Source organism: Coregonus clupeaformis, chromosome 9 (assembly GCF_020615455.1).
Source record: "Coregonus clupeaformis isolate EN_2021a chromosome 9, ASM2061545v1, whole genome shotgun sequence".
NCBI classification, from domain to species: Eukaryota; Metazoa; Chordata; class Actinopteri; order Salmoniformes; family Salmonidae; genus Coregonus; species Coregonus clupeaformis.
Genome location: NC_059200.1, coordinates 23,519,269 through 23,536,297, shown reverse-complemented (window position 1 = coordinate 23,536,297; position 17,029 = coordinate 23,519,269). Strand labels below are relative to the sequence as shown.

The 17,029-nt window shown below is 43.4% G+C and overlaps 1 protein-coding gene across 2 annotated transcripts in view; it reads right to left on the bottom strand.

Annotated features, from left to right (window-relative positions):
- cntnap3 (contactin associated protein family member 3) overlaps positions 1-17,029 on the bottom strand; it is a 218,777-nt gene that overhangs the window by 103,416 nt on the left and 98,332 nt on the right. For both annotated transcript variants that reach the window (XM_041885548.1, XM_041885549.1), the window contains exons 7-10: positions 15,474-15,614; positions 13,209-13,509; positions 12,843-12,992; positions 11,358-11,529 (exon numbers count right to left, since the gene is read on the bottom strand). In XM_041885548.1, coding sequence (XP_041741482.1) covers positions 11,358-11,529; positions 12,843-12,992; positions 13,209-13,509; positions 15,474-15,614 — 764 coding nt within the window. The remainder of the gene's footprint in view (positions 1-11,357; positions 11,530-12,842; positions 12,993-13,208; positions 13,510-15,473; positions 15,615-17,029) is intronic.

Genomic DNA, 17,029 nt, shown 5'->3' with positions numbered 1-17,029 from the left:
GCCTACAAGCCCTCAGTCCAGCCTCTCTCAGCATTTTGCAGACAGTTTGAGCACTGATGGAGGGATTGTGCATTCCTGGTGTAACTCGGGCAGTTGTTGTTGCGAGGACGATCAGCTGTCTCCCTGTAGCGCTGTCTTAGGCGTCTCACAGTACGGACAGTCTTAGGCGTCTCACAGTACGGACATTGCAATTTATTGCCCTGGCCACATCTGCAGTCCTCAAGCCTCCTTGCAGCATGCCTAAGGCACGTTCACGCAGATGAGCAGGGACCGTGGGCATCTTTCTTTTGGTGTTTTTCAGAGTCAGTAGAAAGGCCTCTTTAGTGTCCTAAGTTTTCATAACTGTGACCTTAATTGCCTACCGTCTGTAAGCTGTTAGTGTCTTAACGACCGTTCCACAGGTGCATGTTCATTAATTGTTTATGGTTCATCAACATTTTTTTTTTTTGCATGGGAAACAGTGTTTAAACCCTTTACAATCTGAAATTAGCCTACCCAACTACCTCATCCCCATATTGTTATTTATTTTGCTCATTTGCACCCCAGTATCTCTATTTGCACATCATCTCTTGCACATCTATCATTCCAGTGTTAATACTAATTGTAATTATTTTGCACTATGGCCTATTTATTGCCTTACCTCCATAACTTGCTACATTTGAACACACTGTATATATATTTTCTGTTGTATTTTGGACTTTATGTTTAGTTTTTCATACGTAAAAATGTATGCGCACATTACTGTAAGTCGCATTGGATAAAAGTGTCTGCTAAATGGCATATTATTTATTATTATTTTACCCCATATGTAACTCTGTGTTGTTTTTATTGCACTGCTTTGCTTTATCTTGGCCAGGTCGCAGTTGTAAATGATAACATGTTCTCAACTGGCTTACCTGGTTAAATAAAGGTGAAATAAAAAAAATAAAAAATAAAACAATGAAGATCTGTGAAGTTATTTGGATTTTTACGAATTATCTTTGAAAGACAGGGTCCTGAAAAAGGGACGTTTCTTTTTTTGCTGAGTTTATATGTAGCAGAAAAGCTGTAAAAAAACAAACAATATATTTGTCCTCCAAAGAAAGAAAAAAAAAACTAAAACTTTATAATTGAGAGAGAGAGAGAGAGAGAGAACCTGCGAGAGAGCACCTGCGAGAGAGCACCTGCGAGAGAGCACCTGTGAAAAAGAGCACCTGCTCCAGGACTGTATGCCACAGCTCACAGACAGGGTGATAGGAGGTTGGCACAACTAGGTACCCTGAGCTACCCATAACCCCCCTCTCTCCCCGGGCCCCAATGCTCCCTCCCACCCAACCCTCGGCAGGCTAAGCCACGTGCATCGTGATCCCAATTACAGAGAGGTGATAAATATAGCCGTGTCACGGCGCGGGAAAGTCACCGGCTGAGAGACAGGCAAAGCATGCCCGGAGAAACAATGGTGAAGGTTACAGTGTTGTTTTCTTAGTCGCCATTTGCTGGTGTTGTCTGAACTGTAGTGTTTTCAAGGGTTGGCTGAGCCTGACAGGGGCCCTGCAGCAGACAGGTGAGACAGGTCTTCAGGTCCTCTCCCCTAAGCCTGGAGACCAAAGGTGGCCCAACGTCAAATTATGAGAGACGGACCCCATGTTATCAACGCGACCTCAGGAAGAGATACTGGTGCATCCTGGGGGTGGTGTGTGTGTGGGGGGGGGATCACTGCAGGCTGACAGAGGCTAAACTCACTGGTCCAACACTCCTCACTGCAGCAAAATACAGCCAGACCTGGGTTCAAATCATATTTGCCATCTTTCAAATACAGTGGGGGAAAAAAGTATTTAGTCAGCCACCAATTGTGCAAGTTCTCCCACTTAAAAAGATGAGAGAGGCCTGTAATTTTCATCATAGGTACACGTCAACTATGACAGACAAATTCAGAGAAAAAAAATCCAGAAAATCACATTTTTAATGAATTTATTTGCAAATTATGGTGGAAAATAAGTATTTGGTCACCTACAAACAAGCAAGATTTCTGGCTCTCACAGACCTGTAACTTCTTCTTTAAGAGGCTCCTCTGTCCTCCACTCGTTACCTGTATTAATGGCACCTGTTTGAACTTGTTATCAGTATAAAAGACACCTGTCCACAACCTCAAACAGTCACACTCCAAACTCCACTATGGCCAAGACCAAAGAGCTGTCAAAGGACACCAGAAACACAATTGTAGACCTGCACCAGGCTGGAAAGACTGAATCTGCAATAGGTAAGCAGCTTGGTTTGAAGAAATCAACTGTGGGAGCAATTATAAGGAAATGGAAGACATACAAGACCACTGATAATCTCAGTCGATCTGGGGCTCCACGCAAGATCTCACCCCATGGGGTCAAAATGATCACAAGAACGGTGAGCAAAAATCCCAGAACCACACGGGGGGACCTAGTGAATGACCTGCAGAGAGCTGGGACCAAAGTAACAAAGCCTACCATCAGTAACACACTACGCCGCCAGGGACTCAAATCCTGCAGTGCAAGACGTGTCCCCCTGCTTAAGCCAGTACATGTCCAGGCCCGTCTGAAGTTTGCTAGAGTGCATTTGGATGATCCAGAAGAGGATTGGGAGAATGTCATATGGTCAGATGAAACCAAAATATAACTTTTTGGTCAAAACTCAACTCGTCGTGTTTGGAGGACAAAGAATGCTGAGTTGCATCCAAAGAACACCATACCTACTGTGAAGCATGGGGGTGGAAACATCATGCTTTGGGGCTGTTTTTCTGCAAAGGGACCAGGACGACTGATCCGTGTAAAGTAAAGAATGAATGGGGCCATGTATCGTGAGATTTTGAGTGAAAACCTCCTTCCATCAGCAAGGGCATTGAAGATTAAACGTGGCTGGGTCTTTCAGCATGACAATGATCCCAAACATACCGCCCGGGCAACGAAGGAGTGGCTTCGTAAGAAGCATTTCAAGGTCCTGGAGTGGCCTAGCCAGTCTCCAGATCTCAACCCCATAGAAAATATTTGGAGGGAGTTGAAAGTCCGTGTTGCCCAGCGACAGCCCCAAAACATCACTGCTCTAGAGGAGATCAGCATGGAGGAATGGGCCAAAATACCAGCAACAGTGTGTGAAAACCTTGTGAAGACTTACAGAAAACATTTGACCTGTGTAATTGCCAACAAAGGGTATATAACAAAGTATTGAGAAACTTTTGTTATTGACCAAATACTTATTTTCCACCATAATTTGCAAATACATTTTCTCATTTTGTCTGTCATAGTTGACGTGTACCTATGATGAAAATTACAGGCCTCTCTCATCTTTTTAAGTGGGAGAACTTGCACAATTGGTGGCTGACTAAATACTTTTTTTCCCCACTGTACTTTAGCTGCCCTTTATGAAGCTTGCCTGATGAAAGAAAATAACACAACTATTTAAACCCAGGTTTGGATAGGATACAGCAAATGTCTTACAAAACTCACTGCTGCAGCCATAGATAGCCTGGATATACAATGCAGTAGCCTACATGTCTATGGGTCTGCTGCAGAGCCAAGGGGAAAACAAAGCATTGCTGCAGCACAGCACAGCACAGCCAGGAGCTTAACTGCAGGGGGTGAATTACTGTACATTAATGGCAGTACGAGCTAATGCTATGGGGGATTATATGTAATTAGCTAGACATCAGTAAGAGTGGAAAAACTACAGATTGACACTACATAGTAAATATAATTAAGTGTGACAATTATGGGGTGGAAATCTTAAATTATGAAAATGGAGCAGAATGGTAAACCTAATGTTGATTAAGATCTAAAGAGAATCATTCTGTTTGCAGTGTATAGGAGTGGCATCATCATATCTCTGCTTCTTATTGTCTACGGTGAGGTGGCTATGTACCTGATCGACCTGGTTCTTTTCTCTGTTCCTGAGCTACTTGGCCTCTCGATAAATTCAGGTAGCTAGCTAACAGAGAGAGAGTGGACTAAAATCACTGCATTATAAATGATTCAATTCCCCACTCCACTCATAGGGCTAAGCTACCAGCTTTGTGCTACTGCCTTACTCCCTTTGTCATGCACACACGCACACACACACACACATGCACACACACACACACACACACACACACACACACACACACACACACACACACACACACACACACACACGCACGATCTGTGTCTTAAAGTAATGGAGTGTGCAGGTAGCCTGCCTGATGTGCCTGCCTGATGTGCATTGACATTGTCATTTCATTTATACTGTGTGCACTGTTTATGCACCCGTTCATTTATCACAGGAGCACTTTCAACACCCCTCCTGCCTGATGCTGAGGTTCCACACAGAGCATAGGGCCATGGAGGGAGCTAAAAGCAGTGCTCCCCCTCCAGCTTCCACGGACCCACAAAGGCAGGCGTGAGTGCAGGCAGACACACACGCACAAGCCTCACAAATTAACTCTCTCTCAGCCCCCCTCTCTCTATTTCACACACATCACTTTCTTCATCCTCTACAGCAGCAGAGCAACAACACCACACGGGTATTCATATTAACACTGTGGAGAGATTGAAGTAATGTAACAGTGGTGGAGAGAGGAATCCAAGAACACAGGTATTGAGTTTTAAAGGAAAGGTGTGGACTATGCAGGATTGGCCCCTTCCACCTGCCTGTAATTCACCTCTAGAATATTAACTAGTCAACAGGCTTGTCAAACACCATTTTCCTCTGTATTCTGTCAACAACATCTTGGGGCCAGGTTTCTGGACCGAGATGAAGCTTTCCCCTGGACTGATAAACATGCTCAACTGAAAATGTCCATTAAAAACCCCTACAGTCGATTGACACACCGGTGCGTCAATCTAAGTAACATAAAGAAATACTCATCAAAATCCATCAGTTTTAGTTAGAGATATGTGACAGAGCTAGAGTGGTGTTTGTCACACCATGAGACATTCCAAAAATCGGTCTTGTCACAAAAACATCTGTAGCGTCCGAAAGGTTTGACCTAGAAATGATGACCACTCCATGGAAAGGGGAGACTCTCACGAACACGATGGTGTTCTCCGTTTTGCTCCACGACTCCCACAAGTGTCACAGGACACTTTAAAAAATGAATGGAAGTATGAAGGTCGTTTTGTGCATACCCAAAAATGAGGTTAAAAATGTCAAACACTTAAAAATCTTGTTTCTTATTAAATACATTTTTTCCATTTATGAATGTGTTATTCAATGCTTAAACTTTTAAGAATAAAAATTGCTTTTTTGGACAAGACTAGGCGTAATCTGTGTCCAGGAAACTAAGCCTTGGTGTTTGATTCTAACAATTTTACTCATGTTTATTATACAGTATTAAAATGTGTGGCAGTCACTAGATATGGCTGAACATAATATTTATGGTATTATGTACAATACATGCAATTGCTGAAACAATTTTTCACTTGAGTGCCTGCAATGTACAGTTGAAGTCGGAAGATTACATACACCTTAGCCAAATACATTTAAACTCAGTTTTTCACAATTCCTGACATTTAATCATAGTAAAACTTCCCTGTCTTAGGTCAGTTAGGATCACCACCTTTTTTAAGAATGTGAAATGTCAGAATAATGATTTAATTCAGCTTTTAATTATTTCATCACATTCCCAGTGGGTCAGAAGTTTACATACACTCAATTAGTATTTGGTAGCATTGCCTTTAAATTGTTTAACTTGGGTCAAACGTTTCGGGTAGCCTTCCACAAGCTTTCCACAATACGTTGGGTGAATTTTGGCCCATTCCTCCTGACAGAGCTGGTGTAACTGAGTCAGGTTTGTAGGCCTCCTTGCTCGCACACACTTTTTCAGTTCTGCCCACAAATATTCTATGGGATTGAGGTCAGGGCTTTGTGATGGCCACTCCAATACCTTGACTTTGTTGTCCTTAAGCCATTTTGCCACAACTTTGGAAGTATGCTTGGGTCATTGTCCATTTTGAAGACCCATTTGCGACCAAGCTTTAACTTCCTGACTGATGTCTTGAGATGTTGCTTCAATATATCCACATAATTTTCCTTCCTCATGATGCCATCTATTTTGTGCACCAGTCTCTCCTGCAGCAAAGCCCCCCCACAGCATGATGCTGCCACCCCCGTGCTTCACGGTTGGGATGGTGTTCTTCGGCTTGCAAACTATCCCCTTTTTCCTCCAATCATAACAATGGTCATTATGGCCAAAGAGTTCTATTTTTGTTTCATCAGACCAGAGGACTTTTCTCCAAAAAGTACGATCTTTGTCCCCATGTGCATTTGCAAACCGTAGTCTGAAGAAGAAGAAGAAATTGTGGAGTGGTTGAAAAACAAGTTTTAATGACTCCAACATAAGTGTATGTAAACTTCCGACTTCAACTGTATATAATCTAAACTAAACATCACATGAAGTTGATTAAGTGGAATGTGTTTGCCATAATGTATATTTAATCCATCAGGTTTCTGCCTATGACAAGCTGACAACTTTGAATGGTCTGTGACAGCTAGTCTGATTTATATCATCTTAAGCACGTAGGGTACAGTATGTTCACACAACAATATTGACCGTGGCTGTAAAGATGCTGTCTGTCTCTGTCTCTCTCTCTCTCTCTGTTCCCCTTTGTCAGTCGGTCTATCTTTCTCTACCTGTCTCCCACTGGGCACAGACAGATGTCAGTTCAACGTATAGTTTTGATTTACATTTGGTTGACTTGTCAACTAACGTGAATACAACAAGTTGGGTGAAAAAAACATTGACTTCTTGCAAATCCATCACATAGATGTTTTGGGTTGAAATGATGTGGAAACAACGTTGATTCAACCAGTTTTTTTGCCAGTGGGCTGTCAATCACTGTCTGTCTGTCTGGTTCTCTACCTGTCTGTCAGTCAGTCTGTCTTGTTGTTTCTCTACCTGTCTGTTAGTCAGTCTCTGTCGGTCTCTGTCTGTCTGTTTCTCTACCTGTCTGTTAGTCAGTCTCTGTCTGTCTCTGTCTGTCTGTTTCTCTACCTGTCTGTTAGTCAGTCTCTGTCTGTCTGTTTCTCTACCTGTCTGTCTGCCTGTCTCTGTCTGTCTGTTTCTCTACCTGTCTGTTAGTTGGTCTCTGTCTGTCTTTCTCTACTTGCCTTCTAGTATCTCTGTCCTTTTTTCTACCTGTCTGTAAGCCTCTGTCTCTCTGTTTCTCTACAACTGACACACATGCACATGCACACTCACAGACGTGCCCGCACACACACACACACGCCTGCAGATGTAATAAGTTCCACTGAAATGAGAAGAAAGCTGGGGACACACACACACATACACCCTAACTTTAGACCACAATAATGTCTGTGAAATGGAGTCAGAAGATGAAAACGTTATTTCCGCTGGCTGTGAATGTTTTAGCCATGCGATTCTGTCCAGTGAAAAACTAAAATGAATAACCCCAAATCCTATATAGCTGCCCGTGGCGTGTAACTAACACAATATGGAATCCTGTAGCACTCACACCACTATGTCAGGTTTTCACTTGGAGTGGTACATGAAAATACACAGTCATATGTTGTGCATTGTTCCCATTGCATTGCATTCTGGTCCCATTCTGGTCCCATGTGGCATTCTGGTCCCATGTGGCTCAGTTGGTAGAAGCATGGCACTTGGAACGCCAGGGTTGTGGGTGGATTCCCACGGGGGACCAGTACGAATGAAAATGTATGTACTCACTACTGTAAGTCGCTCTGGATAAGAGCATCTGCTAAATGACTCAAATGTAGATGTATAATGAATGTTTGCATCACCACCAAGGGTTGGTGACTAGCGGGACAGTGATGTGGCTTGTTTGCAATGCAGGCAGGGCATTCCTTCCAATACAACACAATCTAAAGATGCCAATCAACTATACAGCTAAACTAATTTAAAAAGGGAATCTTAAAGTTCAAAGCATGTGCTTCAAGTGAGCCATAAAGTCTCCCGACCATCAGAGACAGAAGCAGATCAAAATGTAATAATAGGATCAGGTGCAGATATTCAATTAAAACCAGTGAAGCAGGAGAGATGTCTCTCTCTGATGACGAGCTACAAGTAGTACAGTCAGACTGTTTGCTGAGACTGTGTGCGTGTGCGTGTGTGTGTGTGTGCGTGTGCGTGTGCGTGTGCGTGTGCGTGTGTGTGTGTGTGTGTGTGTGTGCATGTGCGTGTGTGTGTGTGTGTGTGTGTGTGTGTGTGTGTGTGTGTGTGTGTGTGTGTGTGTGTGTGTGTGTGCGTGCGTGCGTGTGCGTGTGTGTGTTTGTGTTTGGCCACAAGGAGAGTTGATAATTGTCACGATAATAGTGTTCCTATTTGAGCGTGGAGGAAGCTGACAGTGAAACATTAGCTCTGCTCCTCATGAGTGGCTTTGACTCGCTGTCTCTTTCATATCAGACACAATCTGAAAAAGATGGCCGGCAAGAACTATGGCGAAGATGAAGATTACAATGTCTGCATCCCAAATGGCACCCATTCCCTATATAGTGCCCGGGCCAGGGGCCATTGTCAAAATTAGTGCACTACTGTATATAGGGAAAAGGGTGCCATTTGGGATGCAGCCAATAACAATACTGATAGATGGTGATGCTGATGACTGTGATGATAAGAATTAAAATGGAGGATGAAAGTGATGATGACTTTGATGACCGTAACAAAGATGACAATATAAGAGGAAGGCGATGGGTGACCAAACGGAGAGCCATGTAAAACCAAGAAGAGACAAGAGAAGAGAGGGTCCTTAGAAACAAACCAAGCCCTCTAAACTAAAAACTACAGCATAGAGTTGACAGGGCAGCAGCAGCAATGCAGCAGCAATAATAGAATTGTAACAAATCAGATACTGCAGGGAACATCATATTGGTTATTTCCAAACTATGGCCTCCACTGAACAATAAGTCTACATTTCATATGGGACACAGCTTGTATCTATCTGCTGCTGATTCCTTATCTCTGGGACTCCACTGTTATATTGTCAAAATAGCGCATTTCCACTTTATATAAAGTTAGATATGAAAACAATCAAGAGAAGAGTCGGGGAAGATCTAAGGAGATTTTAGAGATAAGCATTCGAGTGACAAGCAAACAATGCACATAGACTTCTCTGTGTAACAAAACAAAACCTGTCAGGTAATCCGTTTATTTAAGAACAAAGTCTTCACATAAGGCTCTGTGAAACAGATGAGAAAAACAGCCTCAACACAGAACTACATCTTGCAAATACATTATCTACCAGGTAACCCAGTGGATAGGAGCCGACTAGGTGAAAAAAATATGTTGATGTGCCCTTGAGCAAGGCACTTAACCCTAATTGCTCCTGCAAAGTACAGTCGTGGTCAAAAGTTTTGAGAATGACACAAGTATTAGTCTTCACAAAGTTCGCTGCTTCAGTGTTATGAGATATTGTTGTTAAATGTTACTATGGTATACTGAAGTATAATTACAAGCATTCCAGAAGTGTCAAAGGCTTTTATTGACAATTACATTAAGTTTATGCAAAGAGTCAATATTTGCAGTGTTGACCCTTCTTTTTCACGACCTCTGCAATCCGCCCTGGCATGCTGTCAATTAACTTCAGGGCCACATCCTGACTGATGGCAGCCCATTCTTGCATAATCAATGCTTGGAGTTTATCAGAATTTGTGGGTTTTTGTTTGTCCACCCGCCTCTTGAGGATCGACCGCAAGTTCTCAATGGGATTAAGGTCTGGGGAGTTTCCTGGCCATGGACCCAAAATATCGATGTTTTGTTCCCCGAGCCACTTAGTTATCACTTTTGCCTTATGGCAAAGTGCTCCATCATGCTGGAAAAGGCATTGGTCATCACTAAACTGTTCTTGGATGGTTGGGAGAAGTTGCTCTCGGAGGATGTGTTGGTACCATTCTTTATTCATGGCTGTGTTCTTAGGCAAAATTGTGAGTGAGCCCACTACCTTGGCTGAGAAGCAACCCCACACATGGTCTCAGGATGCTTTACTGTTGGCATGACACAGGACTGATGGTAGAGCTCACCTTGTCTTCTCCGGACAAGCTTTTTCCGGATGCCCCAAACAATCGGAAAGGGGATTCATCAGAGAAAATGACTTTACCCCAGTCCTCAGCAGTCCAATCCCTGTAACTTTTGCAGAATATCAGTCTGTCCCTGATGTTTTTCCTGGAGAGAAGTGGCTTCTTTGCTGCCCTTCTTGACACCAGGCCATCCTCCAAAAGTCTTCACCTCACTGTGCGTGCAGATGCACTCACACCTGCCTGCTGCCATTCCTGAGCAAGCTCTGCACTGGTGGTGCCCCGATCCCGCAGCTGAATCAACTTTAGGAGACGGTCCTGGCGCTTGCTGGACTTTCTTGGGCGCCATGATGCCTTCTTCACAACAATTGAACTTCTCTCCTTGAAGTTCTTGATGATCCGATAAATGGTTGATTTAGGTGCAATCATACTAGCAGCAATATCATTGCCTGTGAAGCCCTTTTTGTGCAAAGCAATGATGACGGCACGTGTTTCCTTGCAGGTAACCATGGTTAACAGAGGACTAACAATGATTTCAAGCACCACCCTCCTTTTAAAGCTTCCAGTCTGTTATTCTAACTCAATCAGCATGACAGAGTGATCTCCAGCCTTGTCCTCGTCAACACTCTCACCTGTGTTAACGAGAGAATCACTGACATGATGGCAGCTGCTCCTTTTGTGGCAGGGCTGAAATGCAGTGTAAATGTTTTTTTGGGGATTAAGTTCATTTTCATGAGGAACTTTGCAATTCATTGCAATTCATCTGATCACTCTTCATGACATTCTGGAGTATATGCAAATTGCCATCATCAAAACTGAGGCAGCAGACTTTGTGAAAATTAGTATTTGTGTCATTCTCAAAACTTTTGACCATGACTGTATGTCGCTCTGATTAAGAATGTCTGCTAAATGACTTAAATGTAAAATTTACTAAACTCAGCACTGAGGCTGGTAGCCTAGCGGTTAAGAGGTTGGCCCAGTAACTGAAAGGTTGCTGGTTCGAATCCCTGAGCTGACTAGGTGGAAAATCTGTCAATGTGCCCTTAAGCAAGGCACTTAACCCTAATTGCTCCTGTAAGGTTCTCTGGATAAGAGCATCCATTAATACCATTAGTTCATCCAATAGTCTAGATTGCCCTTGTACCAGTTATATCTGGCTAAGTTTGTGTGTATGAACCCATGAAGATATAGCATAACAATTAGGGTTGCAAAATGTTGACACTGACACTAGGTTTTCCAGAAATTCCTGTTAGAAGATTCCTGGGGAATCAGGAAAGATAAACAGGATATCTGAGAATCCTTCAACCAGGATTTCTGGGAATTTCGGGAAAGTTGTGCAACCCTAGTAACAATCCTATCACGGGATGGTGTATTGTACTGACCTGTCGATGATTCCACACATGTCGATTTGGAGATCGCTGTAGTTTCCTATCAGCATCTGTTGTACCTTGATCAGATCCACAGCATTGTTATCCACATAGATGTGCCTCATACAGCCTTGGAACACGTTGAAGGGGTTTCTGCACTCCTGGTTATTCTCGCTGTCCGGGCAACCTGTATTAGACCAAACGACAGCCATAAATCAATGGCCATTTAGAAGTAGGCCTTACAAAAGACAGGTGGTAAATAAAAACAGGCCAAAGCCATTGCCCCATGATAAAGCATTACAAGGATATGTTGTATCTTATTCAAATGTACATTGTTCATACAGTAGTGAAGAAGAGTATAGCTTGTATATCCAGAGTACAGCTTGTATATTCAGAGTATAGCTTGTATATTCAGAGTATAGCTTGTATATTTCAGAGTGAAGGCCAAATGTTGAACACAGGAGATTTTCTAAGCGTAACTGTTATTCTGCTTGATTTCCAGTGTGTGTGGGCTATAGACACAGAGCTGGTGCTGCCTGGCTCTCTGCTAAAGGTAATTAAATGACATGACAAGCCTGCTGAAGAGATTTTGCTGAGGGGAGGAAGGGAGAGGGGGACAGAGAGACAAGCTCAGAATCCAAACAGAGAAACACTGCTCTGAGGGAAGCTAAAGTGGAGGAGGAGGAGGATGAGGAGGAGGAGGAGGAGAGATCCTGCAGTCTGGTTAAGAAGCTATATGCTTCTCTGCACTAAGCCCTGAGATCAAACGCTACTGGTCCAATACAAATCTTGATACACATATGCACCAACAGTCACCCTTGCCTATCTAACCGCAATTAGGATTAGTCTCTGGAAAGCCAAGTAGTATTTATGATTAGGGCCAAGAGTTTTTCCTGGTCATGTGACACAGTCAGAAAAAAACCTGGGGTCCAATCTACACTATGTTTACAAAACATTAGGAACACCTGCTCTTTCCATGACAGACTGACCAGGTGAATCCAGGTGAAAGCTATGATCCCTTATTGATGTCACTTGTTAAATCCACTTCAATCAGTGTAGATGAAGGGGAGGAGACAGGTTAAATAATGATTTTTAAGCCTTGAGACAGACAATTGAGACATGGATTGGGTATGTGTGCCATTCAGAGGGTGAATGGGCAAGACAAAATATTTAAGTGTCTTTGAATGGGGTATGGTAGTAGGTGCCAGGCGCACCGGTTTGAGTGTGTCAAGAACTGCAACGCTGCTGGGTTTTTCACATTCAACAGTTTCCTTTGTGTATCAAGAATGGTCCACCACCCAAAAGACAACTTGACACAACTGTGGGAGGCATTGGAGTCAACATGGGCCAGCATCCCTGTGGAACGCTTTCGACACTTTGTAGTCTATGCCCAGACAAATTGAGGCTGTTCTGAGGGCAAAAGAGGGTGCAACTCAATATTAGGAAGGTGTTCCTAATGTTTTGTAAACTCAGTGTATGATGTATGTTGCTCTCTCTCACCTCCAAAGAAGAGGTTGTTTCCTGATTCCACAGGGAAAGCTGGGCTGGCATGAGACGTGGAGACTTCCTCTTTATCCACAGTGATGGTCAGATGACCTCTCCTTGCAGTTAGGTCTACTGAATGCCACTGGCCATCGTTCAGACCAAATCCTACAGACAGAACAGAGACAAGCGTTTATTAGCTATCTATAATATAGGACATTATTAATCAATATTCTGCATAACAGTCTTAGGGTGCAACAAGGTTGTTTTTATTTTTCCAGTGATTAGCTATTTAGGGTAATGAGATTGTGTTATTCTCAGAGATAAAAACTTCACATCAAAAACTAAAACAAAACAACAACCGTATGTTACTGTTGATCTGACCTGCAGTGACGTCCACTAGGATTGTGTATCTGCCAGCCTTGTGTATCTTCAGGCTGACTCTGGCCTCGCTCAGGTAGAGCCACAGGCTCCCCGCCTGCTGCTGGAGGTCAAAGGTTAACAGAAGGCCCGCTCTGTTCCAGGTCCGGAACTGCAGGCTGATCGCCACGCCAACCGCCGCCACGGCAACCCCGCCGACATCTCTCTGCTGCAGTGCTGCCACCGGCAACTGGAGGAAACTCTGGGCACCGGCGAACGTCACGGGGACAGAGACTGGCTCAGCACAAGTAAAGGTCACATTGCCCTAAAAAAAAAAAAAGTATATATATATATAATGTAATGGGAAAAACATAAATATTAAGTAGTCCTCAGCGAGAAGGTGAAATCAAGCTAAGGGACATCTGACCTGAGTCTATTGGGAATGGCATTAGAAGAGATCCATCTAATCAGCAACATCTCCAGCAGGAGGACATTCATAATACATATTTTCATAATGAGAGTCCTCAACCTTATAGGGATGAGATCTGAGGTATATGATCTCAGGACATTAGCAGAGCAAACAAAGAAGATTGGTGTCATGCTAGCCAGGTTAAACCAGACTGAATGCTGCGCTCAACCATTGTTTTGCTTCAGTGAAACAATGGTGAGCACAGCATTCAGTCTGGTTTAAGATAGTAATAATATGGACCATCTTAATCAGGCTAGTCAAATGCAACTTTCTGAAGTTATGACTGAAATCATACTGTGTGTCTGTCTGGGTGTAGGGTCTAACCATCTAATGTGTTGACCATTGTTGTTGGGTGGTGGTTGTACAGTAATGACTGTTTCATGGTCTGCTGCTGAGCAGTAGTGTTGTATTACAGTACTGTCTAGCTCAAAACGATATCAGGGAGGTATCTTTATAATAGTTTGGCATTGTTGTACAGTAACTGCAACTGCAACAGTAGATCATGTCTCCAAGCTGTTTGCAGCAGCAGTGAAAGTGATATACTGCAATATATTAAGTGTAGAGTGCTTACAGTATGCTACTGTAGTGAGCAGAAACTTTAACCACTGAAAAATAACAAAGAAATATGTCCTCAAAGTATCCTCCAGAGACTGACTTTATTTTGATTTCCCTAGCATCTTTATTACATTGAAACAAGTGGTCATATCTCATCTCTGGCTACTGGTATGCTCTGTGTTAGATGTGTGGGTGTTTATTCATTTCAGTGGAATACATAAAAGGGTTTTCCCGCATTAATTAATTCTGCTCATCCCTCCATTTGCTACATCCTTTTGGAGCAGTTAAGCTAATAATTTACAAGATGGTAAAATGTGTTTAGGAGACCGCTAAACACCATCTAGAGGGATTCAGACACTCTGTTCACTGTACTCCCCTCATTAATGGACCAATCAACATGAAAATAACCCATTTGTATTGAGGTGATTCTGTTACATAGAGGAGCAGCTGGATGCAGGGAGGTCTGATTTTCCAGCAGTTCACACACACACACACACACACACACACACACACACACACACACACACACACACACACGCACACACGCACACACGCACACACACACACACACACACACACACACACACACACACACACACACACACACACACACACACACAGACACACAGACACACACACACAGACACAGACACACACAAACAGACACACACAAACAGACACACACAGAGAGAGAAGAGGTGCACTATGGGATTTGTAGTATCACAGGTCAAATATTGAATAATTGTATGCAGGTGAGAAATAGGCTACAGCAGCTGTCAGGGATGTGCAATTCGTTCACAGGTTAAAAGTGGGGTGGAAGCTAGATCCAGACCTGGACATAAATAGTTGAGGATAATGTTCTTTTTCAGTGCAACGCCACGAAATACAGCTCGATATACACATCTAACACAGATAAAATCAAACAGAAACAGACCTGGGTTCAAATATCTGTTTTCTTTTAAATACTTTTGCACTTTTGGGACTATTCCACCTGTTCAATTTTGCTCAATCAAGCTCAGCTAATGTATTTGAAAGACAACAAATACTATTTGAATCCAGGTCAGCAGATAAACCCATCACCAACCACTTACAGTTCAACAGGCTGAGGTAGCAAACCCTGATGAAGGCTAAGGGCTAAAACAAGTTGGTTTTATCAACTCCCAAGTGTTGTTGAATTTCCTTTTCAATTCAGTTTGCTACTCAATTCATGCACCTTGGTTGGAGAGCGATATAGAACAGTGTTCCCTCCCCTTTTTCAAACGTACCATGATGGAGTCTTGCTGTTGGTGCTTGGCCAGATCTATTACGTTCACATTGTTCCAGAGCAGGTTCTCAAGGCACCCATGGAAGTTCCTCCTGGACATAACCCTCTGACTTCCATGGCACTGGACGCCACCAAAGCTAATCTTGTGAAAGAACATCAAGCCAAAGTTAATATTCCAACATGTTCTTATCTACAGTATATTATTATGACATGGGATTATGATATAGAAACACCTTCAACACGTGGTGATAGAGAGAATGGGATTGGAAATGGTTCATCAATGGCATATGTTTAGGGAGGAATAAAAAGGCCAAGTAAAGTAAAGTACAGTAGAAGGGCAGAGCAGAGCAGAGTAGAGTAGAAGAGCAGAGTTGAGTAGATCAGAGCAGAGTAGAGTAAAAGAGCAGAGCAGAGTAGAGTAGAGTAGAATGGCAGAGTTGAGTAGAGCAGAGTAGAAGAGAAGAGTAGAGCAGAGTAGAGCAGAGCAGAGCAGGGTAGAGTGCAGAAGAGTAGAACACGGTAGAGCAGAGTAGAGTAGAGCAGAGTGCAAAAGATTAGAGTAGAGCAGGGTAGAGCAGAGTAGCATAGAGTAGAGCAGAGTAGAGCAGAGCAGAAGAGAACAGCAGAGTAGAGTAGAGTAGAGCAGAATAGAGTAGAGCAGAGTAGAGCAGAGCAGAGTAGATCAGAAGAGAAGAGTAGAGTAGAGCAGAGCAGAAGTGAACAGCAGAGTAGAGCAGAGTAGAGCAGAGTAGAGTAGAGCAGAGTAGAGTAGAATAGAGTAGAAGAGAAGAGTAGAGTAGAGCAGAGCAGGGTAGAGCGCAGAAGAGTAGAGCAGGGTAGAGCAGAGTAGAGCAGAGCGCAGAAGACTGGAGTAGAGCAGGGTAGAGCAGAGCAGTGCGCAGAAGAGTAGAGCAGAGCAGAGCACAGAAGACTAGAGTAGAGCAGGGTAGAGCAGAGCAGAGCAGGATAGAAGAGTAGAGCAGAGCAGAGCAGAGCAGGGTAGAGCGCAGAAGAGTAGAGCAGGGTAGAGTAGAGTAGAGTAGAAGAGTAGAGTAGAGCAGAGCAGAAGAGAACAGCAGAGTAGAGTAGAAGGGCAGAGCAGGGTAGAGTAGAGTAGAGTAGAGTAAAGTAGAACAGAGCAGAGTAGAGTAGAGAAGAGCAGAATAGAGTAGAAGAGTAGAGTAGAGCAGAGTAGAAGATAATAATAGGTCATTTAGCAGACGCTCTTATCCAGAGCGACTTACAGGAGCAATTAGGGTTAAGTGCCTTGCTCAAGGGCACATCGACAGGTTTTTCACCTAGTCGGCTCGGGGATTAGAACCAGCGACCTTTCAGTTACTGGCACAATGCTCTTAACCACTAAGCTACCTGCCGTTCCAGGGTAGAGCAGAGTAGAGCAGAGCAGAGCAGGGTAGAGCGCAGAATACTAGAGTAGAGAAGGGTAGAGCAGAGCAGAGCAGAGCAGGATAGAGTAGAGCAGAGTAGAGCAGAGCAGAGCAGAGCAGAAGAGAACAGCAGAGTAGAGTAGAAGGGCAGAGCAGGGTAGAGTAGAGTAGA